Source organism: Diuraphis noxia, unplaced genomic scaffold (genome assembly GCF_037042655.1).
Source record: "Diuraphis noxia isolate RWA-SAM2 unplaced genomic scaffold, SU_Dnox_SAM2 contig0001, whole genome shotgun sequence".
NCBI lineage: Eukaryota > Metazoa > Arthropoda > Insecta > Hemiptera > Aphididae > Diuraphis > Diuraphis noxia.
This window is the reverse complement of record NW_028301711.1, coordinates 57083918-57104495: the sequence shown is the minus strand read 5'-3', so window position 1 is coordinate 57104495 and position 20578 is coordinate 57083918. Positions and strand designations below refer to the sequence as shown.

The 20578-nt window shown below is 26.6% G+C and overlaps 1 protein-coding gene across 1 annotated transcript in view; it reads left to right on the top strand.

Moving 5' to 3' along the window:
* Positions 1-558: 558 nt before the first annotated feature.
* Positions 559-20578, top strand: part of LOC107162715 (uncharacterized) — a 36164-nt gene continuing 16144 nt past the window's right edge. Inside the window, exons 1-2 of the mRNA XM_015509725.2 lie at positions 559-1008; positions 10213-10499. Coding sequence (XP_015365211.1) covers positions 10373-10499 — 127 coding nt within the window. The 5' untranslated portion in view covers positions 559-1008; positions 10213-10372. The remainder of the gene's footprint in view (positions 1009-10212; positions 10500-20578) is intronic.

The following is a 20578-nucleotide window of genomic DNA, read 5'->3' as shown; positions in this document are numbered from 1 at the left end:
GTTACGATGTCATTATATTTTTTTTTTATGGATGGCATATTTACTTACTGCAGGTGCGCACATGTTATAAAATTAAAATAATGTTATATATATTTAGTATATTGTACTAAATATCAATTGTGTATTGTCAACATAATGGTCAAGTTGTAATAGTCACCGACTAAAAGCTAATTAAAATAAAAGCAATAAATAAGTAGTACTTATATGTACACCACTACAATAACATTATTAGGTGTACCATGCACGTGATGCGCGTTTTTAAAATATATTATATTAACCGCACCCAGACCCAGGTACACTGTACAGAGTACGGTACGTACCGCGGTATAAGATTATTTATTATTATTATTACATGACGTTATACGCACAGGTATTATATACCTCTACTCCGACAGCCATCGCCGAGCGCGGTCGCCCGCGCGTGTGAGTGTGTTGTTGGTTACGTGTTAGTTTCGTTCGGCCGCCCCACCATCGGACGGGTTTTGTTTTGTTGTCGTGTGTATGGTTTTTTTTCCACCGCCGCGGAGAGAGAGCTTGCTGGCCTACTCTGTAACCACACCGTTTGCCAGCAGTGTACCAGCGACGTGTAATACGACCAGTAAGTTGTTATACCATATCGTATCCGTTATTGTTGTTGTTGTGGCTGTTATCATCGCCATCGTCGTTATCGTTGTTTAAAAAATTATTGTTTTGTTAAAATATAATATATTATAATATTATACGGTCCGTGTGAACTGCTCGCGGGTGATATTTATTTTAACAATTCTCCCGCCGATTCATGTATCAGTCGATGTGGAAAATGTGACGATCCGTTGCTCGTATACCAGCTCAAGACTACCGCGGGAGATAAATAACCGCTTCAAGAACTTAAAAGCTTCAAGCGCCGTTACCAACCATACCTGACAGAGTGGACGATTGCGCGCGAAGACCGGCCGGTTATCGTACGCCGCGCAGTCCTATTGCAGCTGTTGCTGTCACTAACGCATGTGTGCCTATATCGTATTATTAGTAAGTCGAGAATTGCTTTTGAAGTTCGGTTTTATAGAATTATCTCATTACGATTACATGATTGTTTGGTGGTATCTACCTATGTGGTTATATTATATACTGTGTAATTGTAATACACGTCGTGTATTGACAAAATCATTATCGACATCTCACGCACAATATCGATGTCATCACTACGATACGTATTTACATAATTTAATATATATATACCTACGTGCTATCATCAGTATATGCGTGTAAAAAAAAATAATCTATATGGTGCAAGTACCCGGTACACACTATTATGTAAACTATTTATAGCTGGTATACGAATAAACACATTACGTCCACTTCGGATTTTTTTTTCTGTTGTGAAATTTGGAAAAAGTTTTCTCGCACCGACGAGCGTTGCGTTTCAAATTTCCATGCCAACCATCGGGTCGTGAACAAACGTTTGTTTGTTTGTGTGTGTGTGTTTGGCGTGTGTGCGCGCGCGTATATAAAATAATATGTGGTACGCTTGTGTGTGCATGTGGGCGAGAGTGCACCACCGTCCTTCGCAACGATTTCCGACTGCTAATCAATTGCGTTAAAAATGAAAAAATAAAAATACCAACGTCACCGAGTCACTCTTTTTCCAAAACACATCGCCGCGATTGATCCTGCTCGCTAGCCGTCCACTAGTTTCGCAACACGTAAAACGATCATATTATATTCGATATAATATACGTCTTTTGACGTAGGTATATAGTGGTCCTCCTGATCAGAGTGCGTACGGAACGAGAAAAAAATGAGTCCACTCCTCGTTGTTTCAACACACGTGTACCGTATAGTTAGGTCTACCTATAACTACAATACAGGTTTCGGCTCACGCGCGCGCACCAACGGGTCTCTGTAAAATTCCAATATAATATTATTATTATGTGTTATTTATTACACTTTGGCGATACTCAAACACTTAAACATCTGCAACAACATCATCGGTTTTACTTTTTTTTATAAATCGACAGTTTTTACTTTTATATAGGTGTCCGCACGAAACAAGCAAATTTGTATACACAATATTGCGCGTGTTCAACGAATTGTCAGAATTACACGGTAACGTGTTAAAGTCCGTTTGTTTTAAAACCATCAAACGGTGTACAATTGAACCATTATTTTTAAGTCGAATTTCAGTTTTGTTACGCCCTGTTACGTCCTGTATATCTACCGTACAAACTATTTATTTTAAATATCCGTATTCAAAAAAAAAAAATATATATATATATGTATATACTAAATAATTGTATGGCGATCCAATATACAAATTACATAGTTAACAGCATTATCAGGTTCAGTTATCTATTGATAGGATTGCATAAACAGTATTATATCCGTTAAACCTGTAGGTATGTACATTAAGGTGTACACTTTACCTAATTAAAATGATATTATCATCTACATAACATATTTTCAGTAATGTCATATTTCTATGTATTATAAGCTTAAAACATGAAATTGAATACATAAAAAAAAACGCCACCTCATTGTTCTCTTTGTTATGGCTCATTAGCTATTAACTTGTAGTTGTAACTATTATTAGTGTAAACGGCATTCTATTAAAAAAACAAACTCAAAATTTTGTCAATTTAAAATATTTTTGTTTAACATAATTGAAGAACAGCAATATTTAGCTTAATATCCGTGATTATTTGATTAGTTAGTATTATTTAGTGTTGTTTGTCTCAAATTATATGAATTTTAGGTTCTAATCAATGCAATATTATAGTATATGAATACCTATATACTATATAATATATATACTATATTTTGAAAATGCTATGTCATTATTTATGCCTTACGGACACCACAATTTAAAAATAAAAGTACCTTTAGCAAAAGTTTCTCCAAGTACGTATAACTATTGATTAGAAATGTATTGTGTAATGTTTATTTAAGAAAATTTATAAAAATCTGTTTAACTGTTGTAGGTATGTAAAGATAAGACAAATTCATTAGATATCTTATTATTTCATCATGGATTATTAATATATTACATTATTCTATTATTCAAATTAAATTAAATAAACTATTATTAATGATAATAAATAAATATACTAAGTATAGTAAGTATATTTCATAAATTAGTAAATCCATTAAAAAAAAAAAAAAAACTATTCAAAAGATACCCTAGATAATATTTTACCTCTAAATTTAAATTTGATAGTAGATAAAGTCACTTTAGTATTAAAAATAATAGACTAAACGGATTCTTCTGAACTTTAAATTGTCCATGTATGTGTTAGTAAGACCGAAAAAAACTGCACACGCGGGTATAGAAATAGTTTGCCCTAATCCAAAAGATATTATTATGAGGAACATTTTTTATTTCTGATTTCTTTATATTACCTATATTATTGAGGTAAACTTAGGTTAAAATTGATTAAATAAAAAAATGTAATGTAAATTTGATAAAGTTGACTGACAAGTGTGTGGACGTATAATGGCATAGTTTATACCTTCTATTAAAGTTGACAATTACAAATTATATTTATTTACATATTATATATTTCTTGTATAGGTATAATATGTAGAATATCTACTAAATTCTCGACTAAATTATAATATATTATATCAATGATACACTATATTTCATAATATTGTAATGTTATAAACTAAAACATTGAACTTCCAACGAAATTCATCAAATTCAACTAGCCGTTAAAGTGGATTATGAAAGAATAAAGGTTTCCAATTTCTGAGAGTAACTTTACTGACAATCTAATTTTTAGAAGTTGAATATGAAATATTCAATATATTGTAATTAACTTTGATCGATCTCAAATCATAATGCATAAAATTGTATTTTATTATTAAAAGATTGTGCGAATAGTTTCGATCAACAATATTAAATTTTGATAACTGAAAAGTAAATTGTAATAAAAATAAAATAATATCCATTACAAGACGATTATAATGTCAACATTTATATGGTATAGATAATATTATATTAACGGGAATCTGAATTGCGAGTGAAACTTAAATATTTTGACGGATGTTCAACACGATTGACAACAGAATATGATATTACAGAGTTATTTTAAAATTAACAATAATTAATAGAATAAAATAATTCACATTGAGGTAGTCAAGGACATCAAAAAAATTTAAAGCGAAATAGGAATTTAAAAATATACATATATATTGAACACTAATAATATAATAATATTAATATATTTTAAATTAGAAAAAAAATGTTTAGGTAGATACACATTATTTTTTTAAGACTCTATTATATGGATATGATACCTGCTACTTACACTTAATTACTATCAAAAATATTGTTCTTATTATGAATATATTACAGTGTTTATCTCTTTTTGGTGATTCTGATTAAAATCAATCAAACAAAAGATTAAGAAAATTATTTTAAGTAATGCATTGTTTTTTAATATTTGGTAATTCTGATTTATGTTATAGGTAGGTAGCTATTATTTTTATGAGTAATTTGAGTAATAACTATAAAATTGAGCAGATGAATAAATTGAATGATATTTTTACAAATTTTAATAAGTATTATCATTGGCTTGATAATTAAATGATGCATTTCTTCATTTTGCATTAATAAAATATTATTATTTTTCAATATTGTTTGCAGTTGACGACAAAAATATACTGACCACCAGACCAAATAAATAATTTAAGGTAGCTACTCATTTGTGACCGTTACGTTTGTTGGGTTACATTGGGGTTAGGTAACTAGATAATTTGGCGCGAATCGTTTATACATGCACAATACGGATGATATTCGACCGAGTTTACGTAATCGAGTTGGTTCCGACAGAAGTAGGTAAGTAACTAATTGTCAATTGAGCATAACGTTTGATAGTTTTACTTTCTATAACATATGAATAGGGTTAGGATGTTTATGACTTTAAAAACACTAAAAAAATGCATGCAAATATGCAAAATAAATATCAAAATATGCCCTTAAAAAAAATTAAACCTGTCGTTTTAAAATTTTATTTCTAATTAAAATGTATTTTTAATTAATTTATAACTTTTTTTTATAACTTTAAACTTAAATACAAATATAAAAAATATGATATTTTGAAATTAAAAACATAGATACTTACGATAAATTAATATTTAATTTTGTTTTTACTCAAAAGACACAAATTGGTATACTTATTATTTACAAAAGCCACAGTGGTACACCACTAAAGATTTTATAATGCAGTTATTTTATCCTATCGACACACTATCGTAATCATCGGTCGTAAACATGATTAATAAACGTAGAGTTAAATTTAAGATAATAGTAAATAATAAAGTTACGTTAATTATATACTACAGGTTTCATATTTTCTCATTTTAGTTAAATGTGAAACCGACTGTGCCTACCTATGGGTTTTTATTGAGGTTTATATTGTATTTAAGTTATTTTTTGCCGAAATATGTATTTATTTACTATTTTTTTCAAAATATGCATTTATTCAATAAGTAAATAAATTCTTAATTTGATATGAGTTGTTTAAGAATGACTGATTATTCGTATAAATTAACATTAAACCATTACGTAAAGATATTAGGGATACATTTGATGACACCTGAGTTAAATATTTTTGATTAAAATATATGTATTCAAATTCAATATCTAAATTTGTTTTTTTTTAAGTTTTTAAATTAGGTAATAATAATTTATATCGTACAATTTAAAGTTATAGTTATTTTGGTAAAAATTTGTTATGTAAATTGTTGAAATTCTATTGCATATTTTTACGATTTTCACTACATATCACGTCATGGCATATTTTGATACTTTTAAGCGTACCTATAAAATTCACGCTCTATTCATCATTATAGTTAGCTATTTAGTACTTGGTAGACAACCAAGCATTTATGTTTGATTAAGTAATGTTTAGTATATATCATTTTATTTCTTTTCACCTCTGATTGAACTATATTTGTTCTGTTCATAATTTGCATATGGGTTTAACAACCTATAAATTGAGTACAATTATTATAAGATTTATTTCAATGTCACAATCATCCTTGCAGTAAATTGCTTTAAAGTCTGTTTTAACGATGGCAATATCATCAAACATCATACGATTATCTATGCCCTATACGTATTGTAATATCATACATTTTGAGTACAAAATACATTTTTGAATATTTATTTGGAACGATAAATATTATCAATAATAAAATAACTTCTGTTATTACAATTTTAATGTTATACTTTATTCTCTATAGATAATAGTAGGTTTTTCATGAATCATGAATTATTTTTTTGTGGAAAATAATCTACTTTTATAAGTACACATACAAAGTAAAATTTATTGATTACAAAATTTGATCAAAATATTTATAAGGTCATAACTCATAATTATGTACAATAATATAATATAATTATAATCTATATATAATTAAATAGTAAAATATATCAAGTTAGTTAGCTTTAAACGAATTAAAACTATAAATTAAATATATCTATTTTGCTTCGAATTATAATTATAATATTTGATAATTATTATTAAGTAAATAAATATTAAATAAATAAAATATTTAATCTGATACAAGTTGAAGAATTGGTTTATAATGCAATACAATAGTCAATAATAGCCAATAGGTAATATTCAAACTGTATATTTTACCTATATGGCTATATCACGCATAGGCGTAGTAAGCATATAGCTAAATAGCTTATTCCATGAAATTTATTGTAGTATGCAAAGTAAAAATAAATGATTGATCCATATACAAAATGATTAAAAACATATTTTTAGGATTTGGACATCGATATTTAATGATAGAATATTATAATAGTTTCTTGGATATTTGGTTATGAACTCTTTAGTACAAACAGAAAACAGTGGTTATAATAATTAATTCGCCTTCTAACGTATTCTACATAATGAATCATCGTTTATATTAATATAGGTGTATACCTACTATATAGGCAATTAACCATGTCATTATAAGTGGGCTGGGGTTAATAAATTACAAGCGTCGGGTCAAATGACTAAAATGTTATGTACCTTAGACCCTATAATTGCACGCGCCTATATTGTGTCAGAGAGAAACAATTTTATTGTCTTCGGAAACCAGCATGTAAATTGTCATTCTTTTAAATTATTTTCAAAACAATTTTTTGAGTAAAACGTTTTCTAAACTGGAATAGGTAATGTTAATGATAAGTACCTTAATACACTAATTTCAAATTATCATTTTTGTATGTGCAAGTTTTTTGCTCTCTAGTTCTGTCTTGAAAAATAAAAATATTGATAATAATTTATATAATATAACTTCTAATTAAACAATAAAAAATAAAATATACATAATTTATAAAATTACATTAAGTTGATTAAATTTAAATATATTGTAATTAACCCATTATAATTTTCCAAACCAAGAAAATAAATAAATGTGAATAATGTTTAGAATCATGCATTATAATTGTACCATTTTACATAATCGTATTTATATACTAATTAAGAATATCATAATAATAATGTAATAATTGTCGTTGTATATTTATATGAAATAAATTACTCGTATAATAATGAACTGATATTTTGATATAAATAATTGATTTTATCGAAAGATTAACGATTTTTTATTAATTTCATGTATAAAAAATTTATTACAATATTATTGTAAACATTTCTAAATCATTTTAGCACAGGGTTGTGGTGGTTATAGATAATTAAAATAATGTTTAACTATACAACCAATTTGTTATACTTTTAAAAACCTAATAAATTCTATGAAATGTTTAAGAAAAATAAAATAGTTCAATAACTAATTTTTTTTTCATTTTTAGTAAATTTATAAGTTGTCTCATATCAGGCATCAGTACCGATAAAAGTATTATTGCATAGTTACGACTCACAAAGCTATAATACAAAAACAGAGTTTTAGAAAAATTTACATTTAGATGTCAAAAATGTTTAGTATTGTAACAAAATTGTACAAATATTATAAATAAATCTAAGAAAGCAATTTATGTATTATATTATAAGTATTTTTAAGACCCAATGTTTGTATTTCACTAAACTTAAAAGCGGAAATGTTTACAATATAGTTTTTATTTAAAAAATTTTAATTCAAATAATTCTTTGTATTAAAAAATAGGTAAATACATTACGTATTAAGCTATTTTTTTTTTTCTTTATAAATATATATTATCAAGTTGTTCGCACTTATTTTAACTCTATAATTGTGTGCGTGCGTGTGAGTGTTGTCCTATTCTAATTTTGCACAGTTTTTTTCATTAAATTTTTAAATCTTAGTTGTAATTTAAGTTTTTCCCGTTTATTTAAACATTTATGTCAACTCTAGTTTCTTGATCGTCTATTTTGTGTGTAATTTTTACATTTTACTTTAGAGTATACAACATGTGTACACATTTTGTGTATGTCCTCGTCGTCTTGGTTGTTTTATGATTCTGTTTTGATGAATGGCGTACGAGCATATTATTAAAGAATACTTTCACCAACAGTGGCTACAGACCAAACGCGTCGTCGCACACGTCTATTTTTTTATTTATTTTTTTTAACGCTTGACTGTTATTATAGTAATTCTATATACAGGGTGTTGTTACTTAGTATGTTCATACTTTATTTTTTATAAAACTAAACATGCAGTAGTTGCCGCTTAAAGTAATCACTTTAGTACCGAACAAAATGGATAACATAAAGCTACTGGTAATACTAAAAGAAAATCAAAACATGTACGTAATACAGGAAATACAGCCAATATATTATGATATACGATTAATAACATTTACTGTGATTATAATAAACAGCAACTACTGTATGTATTGTAGTGACAATTAGTGCTATAATATTACATAGATTTTAGATACTAAATTTATAATTATAAATTATAAAATCAAAAATTTAATTTTAATTTGATTAAAAAAAAAATGTTTACTGTTTGTTAGATATATATTCATAATATTACATATGTACCAATAATAATGATCATTTACTTGTATTAAAATTTCAATAAGTTTATCAATTATATCAAATCATAAATGTAGATAGGTTATAAATTATTATCTAACTCCATTATTATTAACAATGTTGTGTTTAATAAAAATTCTCGTATAATATTTAAACATGGCATTTTTAAGTAACACGTGCACCGTGTACGTATACATTTTTTTTTAAATATCTTTGGGAGATATAAAAAATTATTCCACCTATGCCCAACCATAGTTTTTAATGGGACAGGTTTTGTGGATAAAAACAGTTATCTCCTACAGTAAGAGTTAACTTAAAACAGTATTTGATGTAGGTATTTGTTTTTATTTATTCAAGTCCCTGATAAATTTTAAATTAATAGTTTACTAATGAATTAACCATGGGCAACGATGCGCCTATTTAAAATGAATAGCACAGGTATGGCCGTATGGGACACATTCTGTACACGGCGGGTATTACAGAATTATATACAAGTAAAGTAGATACCTACTGTACAATATGTTTCTATAGACAGGAACTAAAATAACTTATTACTCTTTCGTCATCGTTTATACTGCGATACGATCCTTGTAATATATATTTTTTACTTAATATATGGCAGCAGCTACAGCAACCATTCTAAAAGATATTGGTAGTATAGCTGTTAAAACATTGCACCATGTTGACGAGGGGAAAATAGTGACTGTGAATAAAATAAATAAAAATAAAAATGCATATAATAAATAGTGAAAACCAGTTCCGGGGATAGCGTGATGTAGAGAGCGTCAATAATGTTATGTAGGCATTTAAAATTTATACGTAATAAGCAGTAAGCACATATTATACTACACTACAAACAAAATCACATCAAACTGAACCGTGACTTACCGTAGACAACTTTTTACACGGTTGAGAAGTAACTCTGGGAATGTTTGACAAATAATCGGGAATAAGGATGATGGTATAATTAAAAAATTGTTATTGTTATTATTTTATATTTTAATGATTATTATAATGAAACTATTGCAACTTTGTTTCATTTTTAATTATGTAGGAAAATGCAGATACTCAGGTAGTAGGTATATACACTATATTAATAAAAATATTTATACGACTAACAGTGATAATTTATCATTATCTGAATTTACAGTAATTTGCACACACATTCTCGATAAACTAGCAAAGAAAATATTTCCCAGATTATCTATACCTAACCGAAAAACATTTTATGTACTTAGGAACATATTATTAAACAATAACTTGATTGTTTTAGATGATAACCAACGTACAGGCAGTTGACATGGCTGATGTGTATACTAAAAAAATAAACGGACAGACGTGGAGAAAATCGGACAGCTGAATGATACCGACCGAGGTTTTGTGTGCTAGGTTGGCGAAGAAGCGTCGGGAAACATCATGTGGTTTGGCGTAAAATGGCTGATCCAAACAAAAGTAAAGCGCTGTATTCGTCCTTGGTGGCATTCCTAGGGTTCGCTTGTTTCGCATTAGCCGCCACTGCTATTGGATTGCCATTATGGGGTTACTACGAAAATCCTCAAGGTGAGTTCCGAGCACGGTGGGGTGAACTAATACGATCGATATGTTGTGTAAATGCACCAATCTGAGTTTTATACTAATATATAATTAACACAATTTAACACAATATGCATAATTTATTCACAAATATCGTAGATGTATTATTGGAATCACATATATCCGTACTCACCTATAATACGTAAATTACGTATTATATGCTGTAAAAGATAAAGTGGAGATTCTGTTAAACTGATTGATATTCAATATTATTATAATTTAGGTATACGTAGTTATTCATGTAAGATAATATTATAGTTTATACCCACTATTCAAGTTGTGTGCTTCGTTTATTGTTCGAAAAAATATTATGACGATTTATTAATCATATTTGTTTCATCTCGCTAAACTCCCAAAAACTCTTTTTGGCAAAACAGGATTGTTATTGTTCTTATCTGTCGGCCGTTTTATTATAGTCTGTATGAAAATCCGAAAAACATGATTAACTTATTGAGAGGCAGCAACATTGTTTGTTTCAATCAATAACTTTCATAAGAGGTTAATATTATTCATCAAGGTTTCAATAATTTCACATAAACCAATTTTTTCTGACGGTTTTCATCTACTCGATTATTTTGATTTAATAGGACCATGCATTAGTATTTTTTGGACACAGAATTGTGAGTCCTTATGAAAATATGAAAAAACACAAAGAAATTATTCATCTTTCAGACAGAATATTAAATATATTTTCTTGTCTGCAATATTATTTTGGTTCTTAATGTAGAATCGACGATCTATCGGTGTATAATTTTGTTCTTAAATGCATTATATTTTATTTTTTTTAGTAAGTGAATAAAACATTAAAATAAAGCACCTAATTACTAATTTACTAATAGAAAAGGATTCATAGTTTCATATATTATGTAAACAAATAGGCGCTAAGCACATATATAATATAATACCTACTGTATTTTCTCGTGAATTAAATTCATGTCATTTTTGAAATTTATAAAATTCTTGATGTTATAATTCCTAAAAATCATTTACTAAGATATGTTCTTGAGGATAAAATAAGAAAATTGTTATGCTATTTACAAGAATTTATATCATTCATAATAATATATGACCAAATATTTAATTTACTAGTATAGAACTCTTATAATAATTTTGTTTTATTTTTATTAACAAAAAGAAATATTATTTTGTTTCAGTATATCGTATTAATTAAATAAATGATCATTTTGATTTTATAAGCGCGTACAATCATAGTTAATGATTAACTCAAACTTTAGGAAATCTGGGAGCAAGGATAATCTAAATACGTTTAAAAAATGTCGTTACCTTATCTGGTGTTACCGATTTATAGACTAAAATATAAATCCATTTGTTTTACTAAAAACTCAATACATCGGTAACTATGTATATAATATATAAATATATAATATGTAAGTTTTCTACAGCTCCACATCAAGCACACGGGTGTTAGATTGAATACAATTAGTTTAATTTCTAAAATGTTCAATTGTTACTTTGCTAGTCTGTGCATGTATATCGTGCAATTCAAGGACATATTATTATATTATGTTCTATAATATATTAATAGAATACACTATACGTATATATATTACATGCAATATTTTTATCAAACTAGGTCAAACTATTATTTTTCTTAACAAACAAAAGCTACGTATTATCTAGAACAAATTTTATGGTAATTTTTATAGTTTTTCGGGAGACTTTAATACTTTAAATTGAAAACAATGAAATCTTAGAATTCTCATAGTTTACACTGTGTATCTCACATAAAATAGAATACACGAGGCAATAATATTATAATGGTTTATGCAATTTTCCAAACTAAATTATTTCCGTTTTTTGTAATAACTGTATAATTTAATGAATCTCAATAGTCATAATTGTATATCTGAATTTATCTTTTTTTTTGTAAGCCTATAAATTTTATACTAGATGTATAACGCTTATATAATAATGAATATTTCTGTATCTACATGTGATACAATATAAAATGATCAAAATAATTTGGTCTGTTATTGACAGCTCCTCATATTTCAGAATGATTTCTTAAATAATAATTACTTACTTCAATATAAAAATTAACGCAGTGAGTAAACTTAAAAATAAAATACCTATGCTATATTTTTCATTGACCATGATTCATTATATGCGTGACTCATTAAAATATTGTCGTTTACTATAGGACACGTAATTTGTTAATGATTTGATTACATATAATATCAATAACCTGTATAGATAACCTTAGTATATTACTATGTATAATTGCTTCACAGTTATTATTCCATAAAATTGTATAGGTTCCATTTATGTCGCTTAAAATTTACTATACATGATAAAAAAAATACTTTTTGTATGGTAGAAATATAATAATAATATAGTTATTAGTACGTTTTATGATTTAATAGAATTAGATTTCATGCTATTTTTATATTTTATACTAATCAATCACAATTCAATCATAGAGTATAAATATAAGAATAGAACACTATGATTGAGTAGTAAATTTTTATTTTATTTTATAATATTGTATCAACTAATATTTTTTCAGAAATAAATATAAGTTTGATTAAGTTAACGGTTGTGGAAATACCAAGCATGTTTTGAATTAAGAACTAAAATCCTTGGGCGACAGGTCGTAAAATCGTTGTACAATAAGTTATTACTCGCATAATAAGTTATATTAATAAAATACAAAAATTAAAATGAACTTAATTAGTAGTTATTTTATCTCATAGAAATTGTGACGGTGTTAACATCAATTATTGACCTGCTTAAGACATGCTTAACATAATAACATAAATACCTAATTATAAAATATACAATTGCTAATAATTTTTATTGTAAAAATTTCCATTTTTTTAGCCGTGTTAAAGTAATCTCTAAAAAACCACAAACCTGATAGGCACATTTAAAATTTGAACTAATAAGTTCCAAATTGATATATTTTCAAATTATTGATGTTTGAGCGTCGACGATGTTTTGCTTATACTTTTATGGATTTTTCCCTTCCCCGCTCCACTTTCATTCTTATTTCGTATCATACATCTTACATCGCGATCAATGATAGTCTATCTATAGTTCTATTAATCCTTGACTGATATGTCTGATGTTTTGATTCAATAAATAAATTTAATTTAGTAATTTGTTTTTAACAGTTTTACTGATTATTGTGTAAAATATTAAACATTATGATAAATTAATACTCATTTTTGAATTTTAATTATTATAAGTTTTGCTTTAAATCTATTATAAATAAAAGTCTAACTGATACTGATATAATCAAAACATAATATGAGTTTTAGTAAAAATATTATAATTTATAACTGATGACTCAACTTCAAAAAATAAACGGTTACATGTTGCATGAGTACTATGTTGCATAAAAGATTTAAAAAATATTTTGGTTTTATTTATAAGCTATGATTCGTACAGTATTATAAAATATATAATAATTTTACTTTTTAAACAAAAAATTAATTTAATAAATAGTGAATAATATCCGAATATGTTTTAATTCCGACCAAAATTATCAATTCGATGACTAATAGGTAGGTATATTCATTAAATATAAATATAGTTTATTAAAATACCATTAAATAATAAAGAATCAAGTATCTAGGTCAAGAGAATGGGTGGTAATTGACATAAGGGACAGTTATAAATGATGTTCGTAACTTTTATGTTTATCATTTTTCATTAATTATATGGTGACATTTTAAACTCATTCATAAAAAATAAAATCTTTAAATATTTAAAACGTTGTTAAACTAAAGCATCAAGTCTATATGAATGTATGATACATTTTGTACAATACTTCAACATTATATGTAAAAAATAAATCAAAAACAAACCTATCATGTTGAGATTTATATGGCATTAAATTGATCGTAGCTAATGTAATATTTTTAGTATAGTAGTACTGTTCCCTGATTGAAAAGTGTTTTTTATCTGATTAAGTAATAGGTAATCCATTATTCATATTTGGTTTCTCTTTAAACAATTTTTTCCAATTAAATTTAAGATTAAGCAAAAGAATAATCCGTAAACAATTACTTGTACTCAGACAATCCAACATAATAGATTTATTTTATTAAGAGACGCGATATAACCAAAAATTTTGTATCACAAAATTTTGCACCACAATAAATTTTTATCTAATGAATTAGGTTCTATTGTTTTAATAAAAATTATCTATAAAAATATTCCATTAAGAAAACATCGTACTCGCAATAGATTGTCTCTATCAAACAGGCTATTGCTGAATTCAGCATATTACACCTTTTTTTACGACAAAATTGAGACAATTTATTCGCGTATCAATTGTCGGATAAAAAAAAAATTTAGTGACCTAAAAATATATATATTATAAAAGTGTTATTTTTTATTAAAACATTTATTGACTGTATTTTTTAAATATATGTTGGGATGCCTGGGGAGAGTTCAGTACACTTGGATAACCACCCATCCCCTTTTAAATTTTCCACTTAGCGTAGCATATAGAAATATGAAATAAACCTTAATATTTTAGCACAAAAAATTCTGAGATGTTGCCATTTCCCTCAATTTTGAACTACATAGAAGTTTTATCAATCTCGCCAGATATTTGTTTATGTTGATTCCGTCGGCATCTTTACAAAAAAATATTAATTTAAATAATTAGAGTAATACAAATATGGTATGAGTTAAAAAAATAACATAATTTTTTAGTCCTAACTTAACCTCCATTTTGAATGTGCACCACATCGTAATTAATTTATACTTACTAAAATTAAAAATAAAACACACGAGAACTTTTTTTTACTTACTGGCCTAATATTATGTGAAGGAGTAACTTGTGATCGAACAAGAACTTCACTACATATCCACTACATAAAGCGAATTATTTATACAATGATTTGGAAACAGTTATTCATCTTAAATATCTGTAATGCTCATCAATACTTCAGACATTTAATATAGGAAAGAGGTTATCATAAAAATTACATATTATAAAAATACTTTAAAATATGTTAGTAGTTTTTAAATTATTGTAAATTCATTTATATATATTTTGCAAAAGAGCGTTGAACCCCTGACCCCCTACTCTGTGTTTACGGTGCTGTTGCTCATCCTAAATATTTTCTTAATGCTAAATCTTTAAAATGTCATGTTTATTATAACGGTCAGTATTACGGAGAAAACTAATATCTTTTACTTTATTGTTAATAAAATGTATTAATTTATTCGGTAATCAAACATTATCAATAAATCTATAGGGTCACCTCACGGTTTGTAGTTTGTGTAAGCTTGATATCATACGATTTGCTGTAATGCTTGATAAAAAAATATTCTTTTAAAGTTCTAACGTCGCATACAATAATCTACTATAATTATGAGGTTATAATATTTAAGTACCTTTTTGTATAATTATCTACATATATCACATACATTTTTTTTAAATTACAAAAAAAATAACTAACAACAAATATTAATATAACATTTCTCGTTTATAATTTAAATATCCATTTCGTAAAAATTATCTATAAAAAAAATCATGTAGGTACCTATACCTTTATTTATATTTGGTATATTTTGAGATTTCCATAAAAACAGGCTATGTATTAAATTTTAAATTTTTTTGACTGATTATATATACTGTTATCGACATAAATAGAAATATAACTAGTTAATTTTATCAGCTTATAATTAGTTAAAAATTATTCTAAATAATTGTTAAATAGCAGCTTGCATATGCTTATACTATGAAAAAAAAAAAAATTTTAGTAATAGTGGAATGTTCCAAGACTCCAATATTAATATTTTTTAAACAATATTCAAAATCGAATAACTCCCAATTTGACAAATTAAGTTCAAATTTAAATTCAGCATTTATAAACTAACAATAATTAATTATTTTCAATATTTCTTAATCCCCGTTTGAAATTTTTGTAAGGAACTTTATATTCAACTGTCAAACTTTTTATCATATACAAATCAAAAAAATAAGCAGTTTAAAATTTCTATGAATAGCTAGATAAAACCCTGCAAAATATTTTTAAAGTAGTATAAATATTTGATGAAAATTTTAAGTTTACGGTTATTCGTATTTGAATTATAAGAATAAAACGAAAACGATTTTGTTAAAAATAAAATAAATAAAAACAAGAATTTGTATACTCAATCCAGTATTATTTTTTTCCTGATTAACTTGTATAGTGATTGAAAATTTCTACTTTTCACCCTTCTCCACGAGCACTGATTAGTCCCAATTTTCTACAAAAAATACTCCTTGAAGCGGAAGATCAGAGAATTTTTCGTGCTACAAAAAGTGTATTTAGAGTTCATATACAAGAAATAAATTTAAAATAAACACAACTGTTAAATCAATTCATCCATCTCTCCTCTCAGAATCTAATCTAATGAAATTTTAATTACAAAAGAATGATCCAGTTGACGTTCGCACTAATTATAATTTTTAGTACTCATAAAAATTAATGTGGATTTACTCAATGTTTTTAAAATTATACTAAGAATAGCATTAGATGAACTTGGTATTACATTTTTTAGAATTTTTGACTGAACATAAAAATTGCTGCAATATTTATAGAGAAAAATTGAAAAATTCCTAATGCTCATAAATAGCTTGAAAATAGCCAAAATATTTTTTTGTAAACATTTCAAGTAAGTACTTCTAGATTAGATTAGGATCTAACTAGAGTTATAACTCATAACTTATAACAATTTTAGTTTTTGTCAAAAGTTGGTATAATTATTATAGTTTTCCGTTATAATTTTTATTATATTCCCGGTTCTTCAGAAATGTACGAAGATATTTTTACTTTTACCACTCAAAATACCAACCAAATTTATAATTCTGTCAAAAGAAAAATATTTTTTTAAATGTTTGCTTTCATTAAATAAAATTGAAACGTGCGTATCACCGAGTTAAGTTATTATTGAATGTAGTAGGAATGTCGTATGAATCGTAGGATGCGTGTGTATAGCATCTTCTCGTTGTTGAATATTATTTATAAATATAAAAACAATTATAATATGGCAGTTGATTACTTAACCTTGATGATATCACGTATTTCAAAATGTTTTACACATAAGGTATTTGACATGGAATTAATGAAGTTTTTTTTAGTAATTTCAGTTGTCACAAGAAATTCCAACTTTCACTTCTTGACATTTTATACTTAGTTATTATTAAAGCCGAAAACGAACTGGTATTTCGTTTTTGGGGTCTATACGAGTTAGTTATATAGCAATACAAGAACGTATTTTAATTTTAACGGAAAAATAAAAATAAACATAAATACATAAAGTGTTGTTTGTAAGTTTGACATTTAACAAATTAACTTAGAGTATTTCAATATTGTTATTCTTGTAGCTAGGATGTTATACTATCCAAATATTTGAACGTATTTTAATGGTGTTCGTATAATACATTGAAGCTTTGAAGCTTTTCTTTTAAATTGGATTGAACTTCATAAGCATAAGTGAATTTCACTAAAATGATCCGTTTTTATTACATTTATGTACTCAACAATTTACAAATCTGGTCATGATAATGTGTGATGCAGTAATCTTGGTCAAAAATTTGTTTGTTATTAAATTACGGGTCAGTATATAAATAAGGATACAGAGCTATTATGGTGGGGAGGGGAAGTTATTAAAATATGTGTGCGTTGGACAGGTAAATAAAATGTGGTCATGCCACGGGGGCCATGGATTTTACTTTTGTAGCTTATGCACATTGTCTGAATAGAATCAGGTTATTGAACTCGTGAACCTGGCTGAATAACAAAATATTAAAACAAATCCAGTGTGATAATTTTGGTCCTTGTTCTGTTTAAAATTTTAAATGTCTATTTATCTTGGTTTGAAGTTTAATAGTATGCATATTATGCATTTTTTTCCCGCTAAGTCAATAGTGAGTAGATACTTTGCATATTTCAATTATTGTACCTTCATAGGAAGGTGTAACAATAAAAAAAAAAAATGTTGTATGATATCTTAAGCTTCAGAATTATTTAATAAAATAATTATAATGGACTTAAAGTTTTATAATAAACAATATAAACATATAAATTAACTTTTGAAAAAATAATTATAAAAACTTGTTTAAATATACCTATAATACATTTTTTATTCTAATTTATTTTTATCATTACGTATTATAGAAGCATATTTATTATTTACCTATAAGTTCATTCAAATTATTCAGGTTTTCTGAAAAATAGCTAATTTATTATGGTTGTAAAAAATGTATTTAAGATAATATTGTGCGAACCAAAATTGATGGCTATATTTGATTTTTATACTTGCAATTACTTATATCTTAGCAAAAGTTCTCCATAGTTCATTATATTTTATCAATCCTTCCTGCTTTTACATCTTGTATATCCTGTATGTAGTGATTGTGGTGGATTCAAAACATCGAACATAAATATTTTGTGATTCAGAATACCTTAATAACTAATACTTCATGTTTTTACGTATATATTTTAGTATTTGAATGATCTGTCAGATCGGTTTATATGTATTTTTTATTTACAATATTCAAGTCTTCTTCCGTTGAATAATTTTTATTTTCACTTCTCGAACGACACAGCCGCATTTTTATCGTCCTCCGCAGAAAAATGTTTCTACATGTATTATTTAGAGTATATGATGTCTACATTATATCGATATTAAAACTCGTCACCTTGTGACATGATGCCCTACCCACGGTAAACGAATCCTTTTTGCCTTTGATCGAAACAAGACAACAAATTTGACGACACACCAATCATCATTGTTTAGATAAACACGAGTCGTGTTCTCGTATGTTACCTATATGTGTTTCGTCACGATCAAAACAATGACCGTCACACACAAAAAAAAGACGTCCATATGGAGTTATTGTTATTTTGTTTTTATCATCGAACCGCCTATAGAATATTATACGGTTTTGTATTGTACTCGGATATCGATCGTGTGACCTGATCTGATAACGTCGTCCACTCCTGCAGCACGCGTGCATTTTAGTTTTAATAATAATACCAGAACGGCGTTTTATATTTGTACAGGTGGTTCACAATATTATTATATTACATATAGACCTACACATAATGATAAACGAATACAAATACCGTCAATGGTAGTTCCGGTACATCGTGGTAAGCCAGTAAACCACACAAATTATTCTCTGCGTTTATCGATATACGCCATACGGTATAATATTGTTATTTTAGCAACTGCAGTATATTCATTATATCGTATATATCTCATATATGTATAATATGCACCCATAATAATATTATATTATAATATACTCGTGTTCCACGAATTTTACTTATAATATGTCCGTTCACGTTAATATTTAATAATATTATACTTCATATACCTTACCTATACATCGTCTATAATAATATAATATTATTATTTATAATATTGTTCCTTGTCGCCCTGACATCTACAAACTAACATAATAAAAAGAATTATTAGGCGTTGGAATATTATCATAATGATAAAGATTTGCGGATTTCGTTGATCATCGCACGTAATACACAGACATCATCGCGGTTTTTCGTTTTTGGTATGGTTTTCTACTAAATAGTTATTTTAATGCTCAACGACGAATTCATTGTCAATAGTAAACATTGTACCTATGTACTTACCTCACAAAGCAATTGATTCGGCAGTACATATTATACTAAAAAATGTACTTCTTAAAAACCACCGTAAGTTAGGTCCAATAAATATATAGTTATGTATTATATAGGTGCATGTGTTTAAATTTGCGAGAGTGCTCGACACCCATCCACTCGGATATTCTCGTTTAAATTCTGAATTAATTAAATTTAAAAAGGACCTTGAGCGTATCAAATGACGCACTGGTAACGCACTCTAAACAGTCTAAACTTTTATCAATTTTGAAACCTTAATACATTTTTATAAAACTTTTATTCGTGTTTGAAGTGGATATATAATAATATGGAATATCGTATTCCATCCTAGTCTAATAATAATTTTAATGTTATCCGAAACGTCAGTATCTAGGGATTTATTTTTATTGGTTGGCATTTATGATATTTAAAAAA